We start from the raw sequence: 21,297 nt of genomic DNA on the forward strand, positions 1-21,297 counted from the left end.
GGGTTTTGTTCTTTTTTTTTTTTTTGAGAAACAAGGTCTCACTGAGTTGCTTAGCACTTCACCATTGCTGAGGCTGGCTTTGAACTCATGATCCTCCTGTCTCAGCCTCCCAAAGATGCACCACCACAACCAGCTAAATAATGGCATTTTCATGGAGAGGGGAAAAAAAAATTAGCAGTTTATTCCCATCTACTCACATACTAGATGCTATTTTTTTTTTTTTTTTTTGTCTTCAATATGTAGTTTTGTGTAAGGAGATAATTGGCCAGTTTTTCACTTTTTTTCTGAAGGTAAGTGGACTACACTGAAAATCTGAGTCTGTTCTAATCAGTCCACAATAGCCTCTCCTGAGAATTTCCAAATTGTTCCTGGTCAATTCTGCTATCTGGGTTAATTCTGGTCCACTAATCCTAATCCTCACTTCACTATAGTAGAGGTTTGGGGTGGGCTACTAGACCCAGGGACGCTTTACCACTGAGCTACGGCCCCAGCCCTTTTTATTATTTTTTTATTTCCTTTATTTTTTTGTTTTAATTTTTTTTTTTCCTTTTTATTTTTTGAGACAGGGTTTCACTAAATTGCCGAGTCTAGCCTAGAATTTGCCATCTTCCTGGTTTAGGCTCCCCAAACACTGGGATTACACCATTGAAAAGTAGAAATGATTTAGGTTAAATCCCAACTATTTTCAGGACGATGTTGAAATTAGGTTCCTGGGAGTGGGGAGATTATAAGCATATACACGACTTTTGTTTTCCCCCTTGGTTTTTGTGCCACTGTGCCCAATAATCTCAGATTGAACCTAGGGGCGCTCTACCACCGAACCACATTCTAATCCTATTTTGAGACAGGGTCTCTCAAGTTGCCCATGCTGGCCTCCAGTTTTTTCTGATTCTCCTGCCTCGCTGGGATTACAGGTGTGCACAACTCAGCTCAGAAGGAAAAGTGGTCGCCCGCTCCCTCTTCCCCCATTTTAAATTCTCACTGCTTCTCTTAAAAGTCAGCCATAATCGTCTTCAACCATTATACCAAATAGGGTTAGCTGATTTGGATAATTCAGGTTTGTGTTTGGTTTGTCCTTTTTTAGAGCTTAGAAAATAGTATGGAGTTAAGTAACCTTTTCATTAACAAAACATTGATTTTACATTCTACTTCTCAAGATCCCTGTACAGAGCACGGATTCTTAACAAGGGATCCCGGGCCCTTAGAATGGACGAGTTTCAGATTTAAGAAGTGCCCCAAAAAAAGCAAAAAGAATTGTGTATGTGCCTATAATCCCCGCTGCGCCGGGGAGAGGAATCTGACGTCAACATCGTCCCAAATCGTCTATTTTAAAAATAAAATAATTGAGATTTAACTTATGTTATGTCTACTTTACAATGGTGACAATACAATCTCTGGAGTTCGCTATTAATTAATGTCGCGTTTCCCTGCTTCTGAGTAGGGGAAATCTTAAAAAACAGCTGTTGCTACTTTGCGGACCCGTAGGCGGAGCTTCTCTATGGTTTCCCTTCGGGAAGCAAACACGCTCGCTGGAAAGGAAGGGGCGGGATGTTTGAGGGCTGCCTCGCTCCACGAGGACTGCTCCAGCCAGGCCAGTGTGTCGGGTTCTAAATTCTTACCCTTATTTAGAACTCATCACCACCCCCGCCCTAGAAACAGCCCTCAGGGTCATTGGATAAAGGAAGTGGCTTCCAACAGCTCCTGACCCGGAATCGGATCGTGGCCCCGCCCCCTCCGCGCCAGGCTTCCTTCTGCAACAGGCGTGGGTCACGCTCTTGCTCGCTCTCTTTCTGCCGCCATCTTGGTCTCGCGTTCTCCGCACAGTAAGTGCTGTCTGCGCCGCTACTTCATCCACCGCCATCCTCGTTTCTCGCGGGTTGAACCGCCCGGGGGATTCAGAGTTGAGGAGAGTTGACGTCTTTGTACAGTTACAGGGTTCCTACTAGTCGCTGGGTCTCCGGAGAAAAGGGGGGTCTGTAGTTGGTGTCCTGGCAAAAAAGGGGCATAAGGGTCCTACGGGCCAGGCCCAGAACCCGGGTATAGAGGGAATATAAGAGTCACTGTAGTCTTGGGGGCAAAAGCTGAGTGTGTCTTTGGGAACGGCTTCGCAGAAATCCAGAGGAGGTTAAGGGGTCACAGCCTCAGAACCCTAAACACCGTTCTTATTGTGAGAAGGGGAGTGTTGGGACCCGAGGCGTCCTCTTTCGTCTCCCGGCTCTCAGAAGACCTGGGGGGCCCGAGGTAGCGTAAATGTTAAAAGGGGAGGGGGCTCAAAGTACGTCAGAGGTTTTAAACGGTTGGGAGTCAGACCGGATCCTCTCTCTCGGGTTGAGAATGCAAAGGTGATTCCTGGTCTTGTGGGATCAAGAGTGTGGAATACAACGAACCCTGAGCACTGGGAAGTCTGCTTTCTGCGGAGCGTACTCAGGTGATTCGCTTTATAGATATCTGAGGGTCACTTTTCCCACCTATTCTTAGTAACTTTGGGAAGGGTGGTCCTCAGACATTTTCATGATTTTTTTCCCCCATTTAACAACCCTCCGTTGAGTTATTAATAGTTGATTCTGAGTTGGGCAAGTGCACCCCTGTCAATTCAGGCCTCCTTTTTATTCCCTTCCTTCAGAAATGCCCGGTGAAGCCACAGAAACCGTCCCTGCTACAGAGCAGGAGTTGCCACAGCCCCAAGCTGAGACAGGTAGGTTCCTATAGTTTCGTTGCTGTTAATTAAGATAGACTCTTAACACCATTTGGTGAGTAAAGTGACAAAGAGGAGTATATCTCTACCTAATTTGCTACGATGGTTTTGTAGCTTTACCAGAAAGGAGAACTTGTTATTCTGGAGGGACTTACTTAGGGAGCAGGAATAAAAATTGTATCAAGATTTGTGGCAACTGCCACCTCCTGGGAAGATTGAGTGGGGAGGGGGATCAGTGATTCTTACTATTAGAACTGGATGACACACAGGCCGCCCAAGGAGACCTGAGCTTTTGTGAAGTCCCAGCCAGCAAGTTGCATCAAGGTTTTAGATAGCAGAGCTTGGCATTGTGCCTTTATCACATGTCTGATGAGGTATGTGCTGGTGGTAAATGTGTCCTATGAGCCCCAGAGTCCTAGGTTGGTTTAACTTGTTTTATGGGTTGATGCTGAGATATTTGTTGAATGCTTGGGCCATTGTCTGGAACCCAGCATTGAAATAAATGCTCCCTTTGATCTTCACCATTGAAATTAATAGGTGTAAAATCTTGTGTGAAGGCAAGTTTTTAATTCCGGTTGAAACACATCTCTAGAAAACTGAGGCAATGGAAAGATGTAAAATGATAGTGTTGCTGGGTCAGTTGTGCGAACTAAATGAAGGGAATCTTAAGGTTATAATCTCTATCCTGTGTTTTTTGTAAATTTCAAGGGCGATTTCTTTCACCTTTTTTGGAGTTAAAGTTGTTTACAGTTGAAAACATTGTGGTTCTTTCTCCCCACCTGTCTGATTTTAGCAGCTGAAGGGATTAATACAGCTGCTAGAGAAGAATAAGGAGGGGGGCCCTCAGTAGGGAATGAGCAATAGGAAATGCTTTAGCTACAAAAAATTTATGAAATGGGATGATGAAAGACTGGTCTCTAAAGATTCTGTGGTTTCAGCGCTAAACAAGACTTTTAGACATTATCTCAGTCTCATTGTACCACTTAATTTTTCAAATATGGAGACTGAAATTTGGATAAAATTAGAATAATCTAATTCCAAACTACAGAACTTGATTTCTGAAATAATCCTTAGTGCTGCTAAACATTCTGATTAGTCTGAGTACAGAAAGTGTATAATACTGAGTACCTGTGATAAATTACCAGAATTTCATCTGTAACTGTAATTAAGTAGTCTATTAGAATAAATGAAAAAGCTAACGCAGGAAATTGGTTATGATGGCAAAGCAAGTTATTTGGGTCTTATCCCATTTTGAGATCCAGTAAGAAGAAAATATATTCCATGTTTTAAATTCTTGTTAATGTGTTTGAAAGTATATGTACTGTAATCATAAGACTTTGATTACCAATTCTCCTGAGCCACTTGACTTTATATAGTCAGATACTATAAGAACTAAGAAGATTATTTGGTTGAGTTGTGAATTTGGATGCTATGGACTGCCCTCCCCCCTTTGGGGCAGGTACTGGAGATTGAATTCCTGAGCACTTAACCACTGAGCCATGTCCCCTGCCCTATTTTGTATTTATTTAGAGACAGTCTCACTGAGTTGCTTAGCGCCTCTCCATTGCTGAGGCTGGCTTTGAACTCATGATCCTGCTGTCTCAGCCTCCCAAGCCATGGGATTACAGGTATGCGCCACCACGCCCAACCTCTCCCTGCCCCCTTTAACAATCCCTTTTGGGCATTGAGCATTTGTTGATCTAATTTGATGTTATTATCTAAATTACATATATGGTATTTTTTTCCCTCTAGAAAACCTCTCACTTAGTTTTACTATAGTGTCAAATATTGGTGTATTTTGAAAAATAGACCAGACAGAATAAAAATACTTACTCAGATCAAGAGTTAGGGTCTGTTATATTATTTTCACTCTACAGCTCTCCTTCCAAAATAGAACCACAGTCTGGTTTAACAAGTTGGGTTAGAATTTCATAATACAGTCCCTACCCTAGTGACTAAGCTGTCTCCCTGAAGGTCTAGTTCATCTTGTAATGATGTCTAAAGAGCCTAACATTACTGAGGAAGGGTAGAATATGAAGTGCAACCTATTTGTGGCTGGGTGTTTTTGTTTGCTTTCTTTCTGGTTTTGCTAAGTAAACTAAGACATAAGGGGGTAAGGGGCTGAAGAGTTTCAACTTCAATAGAACTGAATTATGCGAAGCTCCCTCTTCCTAAGAAAACAGTGATATTTTTCATGGCCTAGTGGAAACTTTAGAGGGTTTTTTGTTGTTGTTGTTGTCTGTTTGTTTGTTAAGACTTTTTCTCATTCAGCTGATTCCCCATCATTAAACTGTCTGCCTATTGTCATCCTTATTCCAGTTTTCAGTGTTTCAGTTCACGATCCTTGAGTAGACAGGTAGCTGTTCTAGTGATAATTCTGTTGGCTTAAAGACTTGGAAATGAGGTCTCATTTCAGGAGAAAAGGGAAAGGCACAACTGGGAAAGGATAGAAAGTATATTGTTCCCAATCCATTCCTGAGCCTCTGTTCTTTGTGTTTAACGATAGGCTACTTTTAACTATTTTCCCCATCCTGAAATTTTTGGTTTATTTTGGTAGAACTTAGAATATGTAGAAGAATGTGTTCTCACTTTACCACTGAAATGTTTGGGGAACTTTGGGTGTTGCTTGTCACTGTTGTCTAATCCTGTGTGGTGACTTTCATTCTCAGATTTAAAATTCCATTTTTTCTTATGAGGCATGTTGTACCAAATTGGGCTGCATAACTCACTTTTTTTTTTTCTTTTCCTCCTTTATCTCTCTTTTTTTTTTTTTTTGCTTTTCTCCTCCAGCTGTGCTTCCTATGCCTTCACCCTTGAATGTCACTGCTGCCTTAGGGCAGTCTAGACCTACCCTTACCCCTCCTTGCTCCCTGGCCCCCCAACAGTGCCCTCTAGCAGTTGCTAACCAGCCTTCCCCTTTTCCTTCTCCCTCTAGTATTGCTTCAACCCCTTTTGAAGCTCCTTTTCCCCAGCCATCCTCTGGAACTGCCATGCCTTTGGAAACTCTCCCTAACACCCCAACTTTCCTACCGCACCTAATAGGGCCTCCCATCTCCCCAGCTGCCTTAGCTCTGGCCTCTCCCATGATAGGGCCAACTCTGAAAGGTGCCCATTCCTCTTCAGCTCCCTTGGCCCTTGTTGCATTGGCTCCCCACTCAGTTCAGAAGAGTTCTGCTTTTCCACCTAACCCTGTTGCCCCACCTCCATCAGTTGCTATGGCTGAGTCAGGGTCAGTGACATCTCTACCAGCTCCCATTACTCCCTCAGAACCAAAACCCTCTCCTATTCAGGTTCCCTCTCAGGTACTCCCTAATCCAAAAGCTACTACTCCAAGTTCAGCTCCTCCAGGTATAATCAGTGCTGTTCCTTCCCATGTTGGAAATCCCTTGGCCTCTGTTCAATCTGGAGTAACCTCCTGTGCTCTGACACCATGCATTACTCCCCCAGCCATTACTTCTCAGAGTAAAAGTATCCCCATTTCCTCAGCTCTGATCCCACAAAACCCATTAAGCTTCAGCCTGAAGGGGCCTGTTAGTTCACCTTCTACCTTATCTTTTTCAACCCAGTCTACTCCTGCAGTGACCTCTTCTCAAACTGTGGCTCCTAGCATCCCACCAGTTTTCCCTAGTTCTCTGGGCTCTCATCTTACACCTTTACATCAGGGTTCTTCTATCCAACCTTTAGGTCAAGCAGTTCCTAGTACACTGTTAAATCCTGCAGTGAATACCATTTCTGTAGATCATTCTTCCTTGGGGACCTCTTATCCATCTCAGAGATCTGTGATTTCTCCCCTTCCTTTGGGAAATGAGCTGGTTACTGGTACTGTGGCTGCTCTTCCAATAAGGTCTCCAGCTTCTTCTCTAACTCTGTCTGTTGACAAAGGCCCCTCTACAGTGACTGGCATAACCTCCTACCCTTCTGGCTCCCCAATTGTAACTACCACTACTTCATTATCTCCTACAGCCTTGCTCGGTCTTAAAGAGTCTCCTAATGCCACTCATCAGCCTCTGGGGACTCAAATTCTTGCTTCTCCAGGAACAGACTTTAAAGAAACTTCTGTCTCTTCTGTTGGAACCACCCCACTTCTGATGACTAACCCCTCTATGATTTCTGCAGCACCTACTACCTTTGAGGTACCTACTTCTGTGCCTCCTCCAGTTTCATCAGGTCCCATAAGTAGAAAAGAACCAGCTTCCCTTGCTGCTTTGGTTATGTCACCTGTGGCTCAGAAAGAGCTTCCTACTTCTCAGATAGCAACTACTGTGAGCATACCAGTCTGTCCTTTGCCAGCTCCTATATCTCCCACCCAGACAGGACTCCCTACCAAGGAAGGCCCCACTTCATTACCTTTGGCCCTCTCATCTCCCCAGAATTCCTCCCAAAGTACATCATCTTTGGAGATAATTTCTCCTGAAACCACTATAGCAAAGAAAAGCTGTGTAGAGCCTCTCCCTGTAGCTAAGGCAGCCAGTGCTATTGCCTCTTCTCTGGATGTTAACTCCTCGACCTCTGTAGTCAAGACAGATCCTTATACAAGCCCAGACCCTGATATTCTGCTTCTCAAAAGTTCTATCACTGCTCCAGCAGTGGCTACGTTTCCTTTGGGAAGTGCTGACCATATGGGGGTGGCTTCTACAACTGCCAAAGATACTTGTACTCTAACTACTTTACCTTTGGTTTCTCCAGCCTCTGAAAGTTGCCCTGTGGCTCCAGCTATGACTTTATCCCCTCAGAATGTTTCTGTTTCTACAGTAGCATTGACGCTGACTCCTGAAATTCCTAAGTCTGTGCCCTCTCCCCCCCTTCCCCCAGCTGGGATTGCTCTGTCCAGGGCAGAGATAGTTGATGGTATTTCTCAGACCTCATCATTGGCACCTTTAGTTTCCTCTCCTGTGTGCCCAAATGAGGACCCCAGTGATTCTACATCTTCCAAAGGAAGCATGACTTCTATAACTGACTCCGCATTTCCTTTAGGGACTGGTATGTCTCCTCAGACTAAAAGAACTCTAATCAAGAAGGATTCTCCTATCCCTGATGTTCCTGCTGGAAATCTCTCATCTTCTGTTTCTCCAGTTGAAGCTTCCTTCCTTCCAGAGGCCAATATATCTATTCAAGGCCCTAAAGGTTCACTAACCAAGAAGCATTCTCCCACTCCCAAAGGGGCCTCTACTCCTACAACTGTGCCTCTTCCCTCCCCCAAAAAGGCCCCAGCAGACCCATCCCCCAAAAGGACTCCTACTCCCCCAGCAGAGACTTCTCCCTCTCCCAAAAAGCCACAAGCAACTCTGGCCCCGAAAGGAGTTCCCAATCCCCCAGTTGTCACTCCTTCCTCAGTCCAAAAGACCCCAGCAAGCCCATCTCCCAAAGGGACCCCCACTGCCCCAACTGTGGCTCCTACCTCCTCCAAAAAGGCCCCAGCAGCTACAAACCCCAAGGGAACCCCCAACCCCCCAGCTGAGATTCCTCCTTCCCCAAAAAAGTCTCCAACAGCTACAGCCCCCAAAGAAAGCCCATCCCTCAAAGAAACTTCCAGTACCTCAGCTGAGATTCCTACCTCCCCCCAAAAGGACCCAGTAACCATAGCCCCTAGTGGGGTCCCCACTGTCCCAGCTAAGACTCCTCCCTCCTCCCCAAAAAAGGTAGCAACAACTGTCCCAGCTGTTACTCTTTCCCCAAAAAGTACACCAGCTCCATCTTCCAAAGGGTCCCCTGCCCTGCTAGCTGATGCTCCCTCTCCCATTGAGGCCCCCACTGCCCCACCTGTGGCTCCTCACCACAAAAAAAAGACCCTATCCCCCAAAGGAGTCTCCACTCCCCCACCTGTAACTCCTCTCTCCCCAAAAAAGGCACCAACAATTTCATCCACCAAAGGGACCCCAGAAGAGACTCCTTCCTCCACCCAAAAGACCCCAACAATTCCATCCCCTAAAGAGGCAACAGTAACCCCATCCCCCAAAGAGGTCCTCACTCCCCCAGCTGTGACTCCTCCTCCCTCTCCCAAGAAGGCCTCAACAAATACAGCCCCTAAAGAGGCCACAGTAACCCCATCCCCCAAAGGGGTCCCCACTTCCCCAGCTGTGACTCCTCCTCCCTCTCCCAAAAAGGCCCCCACGAGTACAACCCCTAAAGAGGTCACAGTAACCCCATCCCCCAAAGGGGTCCCCAATCCTCCAGCTGGGACTCTCTCCTCAAAAAAAGCACCAACAACTCTGTCCCCCAAAGTGGTCTCCATTCCCCCAGCTGGGACTCCTCCCTCTCCCAAAAAGGCCCCAGCAAATATATCTCCCACTGAGGTCCCCAGTCCCACAGCTGTGACTCCCACCTCTCCCAAAAAAGTCCCAACAAGTACAGCCCCCAAAGGGGTCTCCATTCCACCAGCTGTGACTCCTCCCTCTCCCAAAAAGGCCCCAGCAAATATAGCCCCAAAAGAGGTTCCCAGCCCTCCAACTGTGACTCCCCTCTCCCCACAAAAGGCATCAGCAGCTCCATCCCCCAAAGGGATCTGCACTCCCCCAGCTGTGATGCCTCCCTCTCCCAAAAAGGCCCCAGCAAATACAGCCTCCAAAGGGACCCCAGATGAGATTCCTCCTTCTCCCAAAGAGACTATAGTAACTCTGTCCCCCAAAGGGGCCCCCACTCCCCCAGCTGTGACTCCTCCCTCTCCCAAAAAGACCCCAGCAACTGCAGCCCCCAAAGAGGTCCCTACTCCCCCAACTGTGACTCCACCCTCCCCAACAACTCCATCGCCCAAAGGGGCCCCAGCTGAGAATCCTCCCTCTCCCAAAATTGGCCCAGCAAATACAGTCCCCAAAGAGGTCCCCACTTCCTCAGCTGTGACTCCCACAACAAAAAAGGCACCAAGTCCCTCCAAAAAGTTACCAACAACCTCATCCCCCAAAGGGTCCCCAGCTGAGACTCTTCCCTCCCCAAAAAAGGCCCCGACAAGTAAAGCCCCCAAAGAGGCTACAGTAACCCCATCCACCAAAGGGGTTCTGGCTCCCACAGTTGTGACTTCTTCCCCCAAAGAGGCTTCAGCAATCCCATTACTCAAAGGGCTCCCCACCACCCCAGCTATGACTCCTCCAAAAAAGTTACCAATTCCATCCCCAAAAGGGGCCCCCACTCCTCTAGCTGACACTCCTCCCTCTCCCAAAAAGGCCCCAGCAACTGCAGCACCCAAAGAGGCCCCTGCAACCCCATTCTCCAAGGGGGCCCCCTCTCCCAAAAAAGCCACAGCAACTACAGCACCCAAAGAGGCCTCTATTACTCCTGTTGTGACTCCTCCCTCTCCCAGAAAACCCCCAGCAAGTACAGCCCCCAGAGATGCCCAAACAACCTCATCCCTTAAAGGGGTCTCCACTCCTCCAGTGGACACTCCTCCCTCTTCCAAAAAGGCCCCAGCAACTGCAGCCCCCAAAGAGGCTACAGCAATCTCCTCTCCCAAAAAGGGCCCAGCAACCACAGCCCCCAAAGGAACTCCCACTCCTCCAGACACTATTCCCCCTCCTAAAAAGGCCCCAGCCCCCAAAGGGGCCTCTATTCCCACACCTGTCACTTCTCCCTCTCCCAAAGAGGCCCTAGCCCCCAAAGGGGCCTCCATTCCCCCACCTGTCACTTCTCCCTCTCCCAAAGAGGCCCTAACTACCCCATCCTCCAAAGGCAGTCCCACTCTGCAAGCTGTGAATGTTTTCCCTAAAGAGTCCCCCATTCTCCCAGGCATTGTTCCTCCCTCCCCCAAAGGCTCCCCTGCTTCCCCAGTGTCAGTAATATGTACCATGGGGGCCGTTACCCCTGAGGCATCTGAAGCTGTCCCAGCAAAGAAAGGTCCCAAGGCTCTCAAAGAAGTACTTGTGGCCTCAGCTCCAGAAAATGAACAAGTCACCACAGTTCCCACTCAGAAAGGCCCAGGAACCAAGAAGAATTCTGCAGCTTTGCCTAAGTGCTCAGATCCCTCAACTAAGAATGATACTAAAGGACCCCTTTCTACAGTGACACCAGCTCCTCTACTGACAATCCCTGTTTCTCCTGCAAAAAGCAAAGATCCTTTTCATTCCCCTGAGTCTAAGATATCTACCCCTCTAGCAGGAGTTGCCTCTGAGAAGGTCCTTCCTATAGCTGGATCAACATCTGTGTCTCCAGCAACCACCCCACCAGTCTCCCTGCCTCTTGCTCCTTCCCCAGTTCCCCCTCTGCTTCCTAAACAACAGTTTCTGCCGACCTCACCTGGGCTGGTGCTGGAATCACCCTCTAAGCCCCCAGCCCCTGATGATGAGGATGAGCTGCCGCCTCTGATTCCCCCGGAACCAATATCTGGGGGAGTGCCTTTCCAGTCCATCCTTGTCGACATGCCCACCCCCAAACCTGCTGGGATCCCTGCCCCAACCCCCTCTGCCAAGCAACCTGTTCTGAAGAACAACAAGGGTATTTGCCTTGGTTTGCTGTGTGCATGGTGTGTTGCCCACACCCCTCTTAGGAACTCCCATCAATACTAACACTAGGATGCGCCACTTCCTCCAGTAAATCTGCTTGAGTTTGGATGTAGTACTTAGAATGATCCTTTCAAGTGCAAAAGCTCTAGGAATACACAACTAATTCTTGGTTTTCATCACGTCAGATAATACAACTGATCTGACATTGGAAACCAAGACCTGCTAGACCGTTAATTTGCTCTAATCCTTATCACATCACTAACCTGTCCCTGGGCCTGGGATTTGCTAAAATATTGGGAAATTTGGAGCTATTGTATTTCTTTTTATTTCTTAGTAGTGACCACTTGCCCAAGGACTTGCTTTTCTTCAAAAAATAGATAACTATGTTTCCTAGCCTAAGACTGGTGCAGGTATATTGCTTTTTTCCCTTGGTAGTCTTTATCGATGCTGGGCCTTTCAATATGTGAATTATGTTCAGAAGAAATGGAGACACTACAGGGCAATATCTAGTAGAGAAGGTGGCTTGGCATCATTGAAAATCTTCTAGCAATATTGATTAGACCAAATTACTAGGGTGAATGATTTGAAAATAGGCCAAATGTGTGTACACAGCTGCTTCTGGCCTCCTCCATAGGTTTAAAGGATAAAGGAAAAGTGCCTTGCCTTTTCTCCCTGCATAATGTGATTTATTTATTTTTTTATTCTTTTCCCCCCACTTAAGTGTGTGTGGAGATCCCTTTAGACAAAACCTTTCTGGGGTGGATGGTAGATGGAATACAGGGTAAAATTTGGAGTTATTTAGGATGCTTGGTTGTTTGTGCCAAGAAATGAAGACCTTAAGAGAAAGAGAATAATTATACTATATAAATTGTATCTTTCAATTATCCCTCATTTCTGGGGGTGGGTCTTTAATAGATGTGTACACAGTAGTTTAACTAGTAAGTTGGCTCCCAAACTGGCTTTCAACATTTCACTTTGTAAGGCCTAGCATTAAAGTGGTGACCTCTAGTCCAAGCAGGCCTTAGTGTGAGGTACAACCTCCTTAAAATTTTTACTATAAAAGTAATAAAAGTTGTTTGTCATCTTAGGTTCTGGAACAGAATCTGACAGTGATGAATCTGTACCAGAGCTTGAAGAACAAGATTCCACACAAACAACCACCCAACAAGCACAGGTGAGTATTCCCTTCTTGACTGGTATAAACACTGGAGTCAAGGAAGCACTGGAGAACCAGAATTGATCAGGGCTGACTATTGTATCTGGAATTATGGGTCTTCATAAAGGGAAAATCACACAGAGGTTGTGGTATCCAGATCTTGAGTTCTATTTAATTTAGTTGTTTTATCTTTATAGCTGGCAGCTGCAGCTGAAATCGATGAAGAACCAGTCAGTAAAGCAAAACAGAGTCGGAGTGAAAAGAAGGCACGGAAGGTAAGATGTTCAATTATAAACAAGGATTAAAGTTCTGATGTGTAATTTTTTAGAACACCATCTTTTCTTTTTTTTTTTAACTTGGGTTGGAACCCAGGGACCCTTAACCACTGAGCCATATCCCCAGCTCTTTTTTGTATTAATAGAGACGGAGTTGCTTAGAGCCTCAGCCTCAGCCTCCTGAGCCACTAGGATTACTGGTGCACACCACGGCGCCTGCCCTTTTCTTAACCCATGAGTCTGCTTTGGATGTGGTATTGTTGCATTTCTTGCTTTATGAAGCTGATTCTAAAGTTGAAATTTTAATGTTCTTTTCTATTTTTCAGGCTATGTCCAAGCTAGGTCTTCGACAGGTTACGGGGGTTACTAGAGTCACTATCCGAAAATCTAAGAATATCCTCTTTGTCATCACAAAACCAGATGTCTATAAGAGTCCAGCTTCAGATACCTACATAGTTTTTGGGGAAGCCAAGGTGAGTTAAGTTTTCTTGAGTTGCACTCGATCAACTCTGTTGATATTTCAGGTCAGATAATTCTTTGATCTAGACATTTCCAGATGTCCCCTGGGAGGCATAATTAAGACCTAGACCTAAACTACTTTTCTTTCTACAGTTATAGTCTTAGGGCAAGCAGTTTACAGTTATATTACTCTAACTTCCCTGAAATAGATTTAGAATGAGAGTATTAAAAAGTTGTCAAAAGGATATGTGATTTTTCATTTATGGCAAACTAATTTATTGACATCTCTGTTGTCTGTCTTTGTAGATTGAAGATTTATCTCAGCAAGCACAGTTAGCAGCTGCTGAGAAATTCAAAGTTCAAGGTGAAGCTGTCTCAAACATTCAAGAAAACACACAGACTCCAACTGTACAAGAAGAAAGTGAAGAGGAAGAGGTATGCCAGGAAATCTTTTCTATTTGTAATCCTCTCTGAATAGTGGTATGTTTGCTGTTGGTAAATTATTGTTTTAGGCATTCAACCCCCATTATTTATACCTGTTTACACCCAGAACTAAATTCAAGGGACTCTGGCACCAAAGAAGTACTAAGTTGTTGTTATCTGTAATTTATTAAGGTTTTTTTGTTTTCCCCTCTCCTCTTTTAGGTTGATGAAACTGGTGTGGAAGTTAAGGATATAGAATTGGTCATGTCACAAGCAAATGTGTCAAGAGCAAAGGCGGTCCGAGCCCTAAAGAACAACAGTAATGATATTGTAAATGCTATAATGGTAAGTGACCAAGTCTTTTTTCCTGGTTTCCCTCTGCCCTAACCAGTGAAAAGTAATTTTTCTCTGTTTAGTATCGGCTATATATAAAGCATTATTCCAAATCCTGTTGTTAATTGCCTTAGGTTTTAATAACCATCTTCTCCTACTTTGCCTGTAACCACCTTATGTTTTTTCTCTTATAGGAATTAACAATGTAACCATCTGAAAGCCAGGACCTTTTTCTGGTCTTTCAAAAGGATAACTGCAGCTTGGTTTGAAATTTGTACTGTTTCTATCATTAATAAAGTTATGGCTTCTTGTTGGATGAATCAATGAGTGTTTGGTCTCTTTTCCCCCATCTCCTCCGCCCAAAAAGGCTCTAGTAAATTATTAATTTTGTAATGTTATTGTATTTTTTAATACCTTTATTTGTTTTTATGTGGTATCGAGGATCGAACCCAGTGTTCACACATGCTAAGCAAGTGCTCTACCACTGAACTACAACCACATCCCCATAATTTATTAATTTTAAGACCATCTTCAGGTGAAAATTTTTCATGCCATAATTCCCTACTTAAAATCTCAAACTCTCTACCTCTTGTAAGAAGTTATGGTGGTACACATCTATCTATAATTCCAGCAACTTGGGAGGCTAAGGCGGGAGTGTCACAAGTTCAGCCTGGGCAATTTAATTTGGCAAGACCCTATTTCAAATAAGTTCTAGAAGGGCTAGCCCATGCATTGTGGATGTATAAAACAGCTTCACATCTAGTGTAATAAAAAAAAAAAATTATGCCATTAGGACCTGCATCTTCAAAGAAGACAAATTAACTGTGAAAGTTTTTCACTTCTAATTTCTTCCTCAGTTGTTAATCATTAGCAGATCCACCACCACCACCCCACGTATCATACTGGGATAATACTTAGAGTTGAACCTAGAGATGCTGTATCACTGAGCTCCATCCCAATCCCTTTTTGAGAGTATCTGCCTAAATTGCTGAGGCAGGACTTGACCTGGAGATCCTTCTACTTCAGCCTCCCAAATATCAAGATTATAGGCATGTGCCACAACATCCAGCTGAAGGGGAGGATTTTGACTACAGAGCAAACATTAAGCACACAAAGGTAGACTATTGTGAGCAAACTGGAAGGTAAAAAGAATTTGCTTATAAATACATAAGTTTTTATAAGTAGACCTATATGGGAATCCCAAAAATAATAGAGTTGGACTGTCAGAATGATTGTAAGAAATTTAGACTTAAGAGAAATAGCTTGTTCAATTCATTCTTGTGCCAAAAATGCTACTAGTGTTTAATGGTATTATTCCCATCTGGAGGTACTAATTGCCCAGTTTTTCTACCATTCACTAATTTCTTCAATTACTTTTCTTTAGTATATTGGACATCTTTCTAAAATAAACTATGAGAAAGCCATTCTAATTCAATGGAAAAGATGCTGAAGGATTCAAGATTAACATCCATTATTAGCAATGTAAAACGGAGGGAAAGATCCGTCATTTGGACTCATAGAATTCTGCCCCCATGGGAGAAGGAAGGGTCAAGCCGAAAGCCATCAATGGGAAAGATGGGCTCTCAGAGCAGGGGTTTCTGGCTAGAAGCTGTTCCTTGCTCACTGTGTCAATTTTTTTCTCCCAGCCCCCTCAGGCTGGTTCTTGTAGGCTAAGATGGTGGAGATGGTGTTTGCTGTAGAGAGAGGAAGTGACTGGCTGAACCCAGGGGTAGTGCTGAAAAGCTTGTCACATTTGGCTCAGGCTTCTCCAGGGAAGATGGACAGAGGAGCTGGAGGTCCAGGTGGCAGCACATGCCTGGATAGCAACGAGAGAGAGTCTGCCCTTAACAAGGGACAGCAGTCCAAACCCTATCATGTATCAGCAGATTGAGTCTGACAAAAACTAACCTGTCTTCCATGTGGGACTGACCTAGCCTTATTAAGCCCTTGGTGGGCAGCAGGGAAAGCAGGGGTCAGGGTAGCCAGTGTTAAGACAGGACACCATGGGAGACAGACCTCATCTGGTTTCTGGCTTTATTACTTCTTGAATCAGCTGAAAAGCAGGGCTGGGAATGGAACTCAAGGGTAAAGTGCATGCTCAGTATGCCTGAGACCCTGAGTACCTTGACCTTAGCTTTTTTTTTTTGGGGGGGGGGGCGATGAGGAAATTGGTCATTATAAAGATCTATGTGCCCTTAGTGTTATTTTTCTCAAGAATACCAGCTATCAACTGGTATTTATAATTCCTGGGCATGAAGTGATGCTTTTAATAAATTTGCATAGTAGTAAGTGATCCCAGCTACTCAAGAGGCTGAAATGAGAATGGGGGATTGCAAATTCAGGCCCAGGTTCTGCAACTTTCAAGGATTTTGCAAGTATTGGCTTTTGTTTCCAAGATTTACCTATAATGATATATGTAGCTCTATTCATTTCCCTCTCCAGTCTAGTCTGGCTTTAATCTCTCCACCAAACAGGCTATAGTTGCTAATTTCAGTGGAGTTTTTTTTTTGTTTGTTTTTTTTTTTGGTATGGGGGGTTGAACTCGGGGACATTCAACCACTGAGCCACATCCCCAGCTCTATTTTGTATTTTTATTTATAGATGGAGTTGCTTAGGGCCTCAGTAAATTGCTGAGGTTGCTTTGAACTTCACATCCTCCTTCCTTTTGCTGAGGCTGGCTTTGAATTCACGAACCTCCTGCCTCAGTCTCCCAAGCCACTGGGATTAAAGGCACGTACCACTGTGCCCAGCAAATGTCCATTTTTTTTTTTTTTTTTTGGTGCTGGGGATTGAACCCAGGGCCTTGTGCATGCTAGGCAAGCACTCAGCCAACTGAGCTATATCCCCAGCCTCAGTGGTTATGTTTTTCATAAACTTAAAGCTGGGGGTTTTTTGTTATGTTTTGGTTTTGGTACTGGGGATTAAACCCAGGGGGAATTAACCATTGAGCCACATCCCCAACCATTTTCTGTATTTAGAGACAGGGCCTCCCTGAGTTGCTTAGGGCCTCAGTAAATTGCTGAGGCTTTGAACTTGGGATCCTCCTACCCTCCTCCTGAGCCGAAGCCACTGGGATTACAGGTATTTGCCACCATGCTCACATATAAAACCCCCAAGGACACTCTACCACTGAGTTACATTCCCAGCCCCTTTTATTTTTTATTTTAGATGGTCTTCCTAAATTGCCCCAGCTGGCCTTGAACTCGTGATCCTCCTGCCTCAGCCTCCCAAGCACTTGGAAATATAGGTGTGAGCCCCCACACCCTGCCAAGTGTTCCAGGTTTTCCACGTCCTCACCAAGATGTGTTATTGACTAGTGATGTTGAGCTGCTTTGTTTTGTTTTGTTTTTGTTTCAAGGATTAGACACAGGAACACTCAACCACTGAGCCAAAAAATGTCTTTTTTTTTTTAATTTTTATTTTTTTAGTTGCCCATGAACCTTTATTTATTTATATGTGGTGCTGAGAATCTAACCCAGTGCCTCACACATGCCAGGCAAGTGGTCTACTACTGAGCTACAACCCCTACCCCTCCCACTTTTGTTTTGTACTAGGGATTGAACTCAGGAGATGGGGACACTCAACTACTGAGCCATATTCCCAGCCCTATTTTGTATTTTATTTAGAGTCTTACTGAATTGCTTAGCACCTCACTTGATGAGACTGGCTTTGAGGCTGGTGATCCTCCAGCCTCAGCCTCCCAAGCAGCTGGAATTACAGGCATGTGCCACCACACCTAGCAGAACATTTTTATTATTATTATTCTGTACCAAGGATTCTAATCCTGAGCTATATCTTAGTCTGTTGGGGGTTTTGTTGTTGTTGTTGTTGTTTGTTTGTTTGATTATTATCCTGGTACAGAGGATTGAACTAAAGGGCACTCAATCACTACCACTAAGCCACATCCCCAGTCCTTTTTTGTATTTTATTTAGAGACAGGGTCTCACTGAATTGCTTGGCGCCTCACTAAGTTGCTAAGGCTGGCTTTGATCCTCCTGCCTCAGCCTCTTGAGCTGCTGGGATTACAGGCATGTGCTACCATGCCTGCCTCCCTCAGTCTGTTTTTGTTTTTGTTTTGTTATTTTGGTATTAGGGATTGAACCCAGAGGTGCTTAATTAACCACTAAGCCACATCCCCAGCTGTTTTTCTTATTTATATACTTATTTAATTTTTTTGGTACCAGGGATTAAATAAACCCAGGGGCACTTAACCACTGCACCACATCCCCAGTCCTTTTTATTTTTTATTTTGAGACAGGGTCTAAATTACCTAGGGCCTTGCTAAATTCCTGAGGCTGGCTTTGAACTTGCTATCCTCTTGCCTCGGCCTAGCCCTTTTTTACATTTTTTATTTTGAGACAGGGTCTTGCCAAGCTGCTAAGGCTGGCCTCAAATTTGTGATCCTGCTGCCTCAGCCTCAGGAGTGTCTCAGATTATAGGCCTAAACCACAAAACCAAACCAAGAACTAACTTTTGATTTTAATGAAGTCTATTTACCAATTTTTTTCCTCTTTCATTGCTGTTAGTTTGTTTGTGCTACAATGGCAGACTACCACAGATCAGGTACTATGGTCTTGAATATATTTACCCCCAAATTCATGTGTTGGACACTTAATCTCCAAATTCATATGTTAATAGTATTTAGAGCTGAGCCCTTTGGGCAGTAATTAGATGAGGTCTATATATCCTATGAATATCTAACAACAAATCCAACCATTATATACAACTATAACGCACGAAAAAAAAATGGGGAAAAATTAGATGAGGGGCTGGGGATGTGGCTCAAGCAGTACTGCGCTCGCCTGACATGTGCAAGGCGCTGGATTCAATCCTCAACACCACATAAAAATAAAATATATTGTGTCCACCTAAAACTAAAAAAATAAATACTTAAAAAAATTAGATGAGGTCATGAGAGTAGGGTGCCCATGATAGCATTGGTGGCTTTACAAGAAGAGGAAGAGAGACCCAAAACTAGCACATTTGCTCTGACTTGTCCTATGATGTCTATATTATGATGAAGCAGCAAGCCCTTGCAGATACTAAGCATATACCAATGTCTTGTTCTTGGATTTCCCAGCCTCCATAACCATGATAGACTACCATTCATCATAAATTACCCAGTCTCGGCCACGTATGGTGGTGCACTCCTGTAATCTAAGGGACTCAGGGTTCAATCCCTAATACTATAAAGCAAAGAGTGGGAGGGCATTGGTCAAAGTGGCACAAACCTATAATCTTAGTGACTCAAGAAGCTGTGCCAGGAGAATCTCAATTTCAAGGACACCTTCAGCAACTTAGACCCTGTCTAAAAATAAAAAATTAAAAGTGTTGGGGATGTAGCTCAGTGACAGAGCATCCTGGGTTCAGTACTGTTAGATATTAGAAAATGAAAAATCCCAGGATAGTGCAGGCTGGGAAAAGGGAGTGCAAGAGAAAATCACCCTATTCATGGCTTTCATCTCTTTCAGGACAAATCTTTTTCAGATGCTGGTCACAGGTGGGGAGAAAGTGTTTCATCAAACCTAGGATGATAATCTCTGGGAAACACTAATTTCTTACAAGATAAATCCCCTCCATGGGCTGAGATGAACCATGAAGTTTGCATCTGACCCAGTCTTTTTGTGCTAACAAGTACTACAAAAGGAAAAAAAAAAAAAAGCAGAATGGCAAGAGAGCCTGAGAGAGACCAAGATAGGGATGAACTCACAGCCTCAAGCCCTATTATAATTAGCATTAATCCATTTGCTGTTGGAGGACTCCTGATTTAAACTTCCCTAGAGGGAAGTTTGTTGCATCATCAATTAAATTTCCAACATTGTCTTTAGTGGAAATCATTCAAACCATGAAAGTTGTTTAGGCATTTGGTTTTAAACCTAAGAAACCATCACCTAACCCAAAGTCTCAAAACAAATTTACCTAAGATTTTTATAGTCTAAGATATTTAATCTCTGAGCTATTTAGAGCTACTTTTTGTACATAGTTTAAAGTAGACGTCCAATTTCATTTTTTTACATATGGATATTAATTTTCCCAGCATCATTTGTCGGAAAGACTACTCTCTTCTACTGAAATGTCTTGATATCATGTCAAAAATCAATTAGGCCGAATAAGTAGGAAACAAACTGTGTTTAGCCACTAAAAAAAAGAAAAAAGGAAAAAAAGAAACTGGGCCAAGCATGGTGGTTCATGCCTGTAATTCCGGCAGCTCTCTGGAAGAATGCTGAGGCAGGAGGATTACAAATTCAAGGCCAACCTCAGTAACTTAGAGAGTTCCTAAGCAACTTAACAAGACCCTATCTCAAAATAAAAAAATAAAAAGAGTTGGGGTTGGTGCTCAGTGGTAAAGTGCTCCTGGGTTCAATCTCCGTTCCATAAATAAATAAATAGGCTGGAAATGGGGTTCATTGGTAGAGCCCATGTGGGTTCAATCCCCAGTAACAAAACAAAAACAAACCCCCCAAAATTTGGCCATAAATTTCTGGACTCTTAATTCTAGTCCATTGATCTACATGTTTATAGTTACGCCTGTATCACGCTGTCTTCATTACTCTTAAGTTTGAAGTAAGTTTTGAAAACAAGGCAAGTCCTTCAACTTCATTATTTTTTTTTTAAAGATTGACAGTGCTAGATTACTTAAATTTTGCATGGATTTTAATTATTAGATTAGAAATTTCTGCAAAAATCCATCTGGAATTTTGATAGGAATTGCATTGAATCTGTAGATCAATTTTGGTAATACTTCCACCTTAATAATTAAGTCAATCAATCCATACATTTGGGGTATCTTTCCCTTTATTTTTTTAACCGGGGATTGAACCCAGAAGATTCTACCAGTGAGTTTCATCCCAGCCCCCCCACCTTTTTTTTTTTTTTCATATTAAGACAGGGTCTCAATAAACTGCCCTTGAACTTTTGGTCCTCCTTCCTCAGCCTCCCAAGTTGCTGTGATTACAGGTGTATATAAGAACACATAGATAGAAATGTTTTTGTTTTGTTTTTGTATTGGGGATTGAACCCATGGTGTTTTACCATGGAGCTACATCTCTAGCCCTTTTTTAAATTTTGAGACATGATCTCTCTAAATTGCTTAGGACTCATTAAATTGCTGAGGCTGGCCTAGAACTTGCGATCCTCCTGTCTCAGCCTCCCAAATCACTGGGATTATAGGTGTGCCACCACGTCTGGCTCTTGGACACTCTTATCAAACTGAGGATGTTCCTTCCTATTTCTAGTTTTAAGTGTTTCAGACAGAGTGCTGAATTTTCTCAAATTATTTTTCTCTATCTATTGAGATAAATCTTGTGTTTTTGTCTTTTGCTCTCTTAATGTGGTATAAATATGTGATATTAATTGAATATTGGATATTAAACCAAATTGTAATCTTGAGATAAATTTCACTTGGTAATTGGTATAATCATTTTTTATGTTCATCCATTTATTTTGAAACTATTTGCTCTGAATTTAAAGTGATTTTTAAATTTATATATATATATATATATATATATATATATATATATATATATA

General features: G+C 43.6%; 1 protein-coding gene across 9 annotated transcripts; it reads left to right on the forward strand.

Moving 5' to 3' along the window:
• Positions 1 to 1,642: 1,642 nt before the first annotated feature.
• Positions 1,643 to 14,090, forward strand: Naca (nascent polypeptide associated complex subunit alpha). Of its 9 annotated transcripts, none has more exons than XM_048807014.1 (10): positions 1,643 to 1,823; positions 2,112 to 2,241; positions 2,617 to 2,695; positions 5,486 to 11,116; positions 12,213 to 12,298; positions 12,478 to 12,555; positions 12,882 to 13,028; positions 13,321 to 13,449; positions 13,660 to 13,782; positions 13,965 to 14,090. In XM_048807014.1, exons 3-10 carry the CDS (start codon positions 2,626 to 2,628, stop codon positions 13,977 to 13,979), a joined length of 6,279 nt encoding a protein of 2,092 aa, XP_048662971.1. In that variant the 5' UTR covers positions 1,643 to 1,823; positions 2,112 to 2,241; positions 2,617 to 2,625; the 3' UTR covers positions 13,980 to 14,090. The 9 variants fall into 9 exon arrangements, with proteins under 9 accessions (XP_048662971.1, XP_015338657.1, XP_048662970.1 ...); XM_015483171.2 differs by lacking the exon at positions 2,112 to 2,241 and having other exon boundaries at positions 1,644 to 1,823; positions 2,624 to 2,695; positions 5,486 to 10,269; positions 10,330 to 11,116; XM_048807017.1 differs by lacking the exon at positions 2,112 to 2,241 and having other exon boundaries at positions 1,645 to 1,823; positions 2,624 to 2,695; positions 5,486 to 9,030; positions 9,169 to 11,116.
• The last annotated feature ends 7,207 nt before the right edge of the window (positions 14,091 to 21,297 follow it).

Source organism: Marmota marmota, unplaced genomic scaffold (genome assembly GCF_001458135.2).
Source record: "Marmota marmota marmota unplaced genomic scaffold, marMar, whole genome shotgun sequence".
NCBI classification, from domain to species: Eukaryota; Metazoa; Chordata; class Mammalia; order Rodentia; family Sciuridae; genus Marmota; species Marmota marmota.

Coding starts and splice junctions, on each gene's coding strand:
- Naca (XM_048807014.1), top strand. CDS start 2,626: ATGCCCGGTGAAGCCACAGAAACCGTCCCTGCTACAGAGCAGGAGTTG. Junction 2,696..5,485: donor ACAGCCCCAAGCTGAGACAG/GTAGGTTCCTAT, acceptor TTTCTCCTCCAG/CTGTGCTTCCTATGCCTTCA. Junction 12,556..12,881: donor GTGAAAAGAAGGCACGGAAG/GTAAGATGTTCA, acceptor TCTATTTTTCAG/GCTATGTCCAAGCTAGGTCT.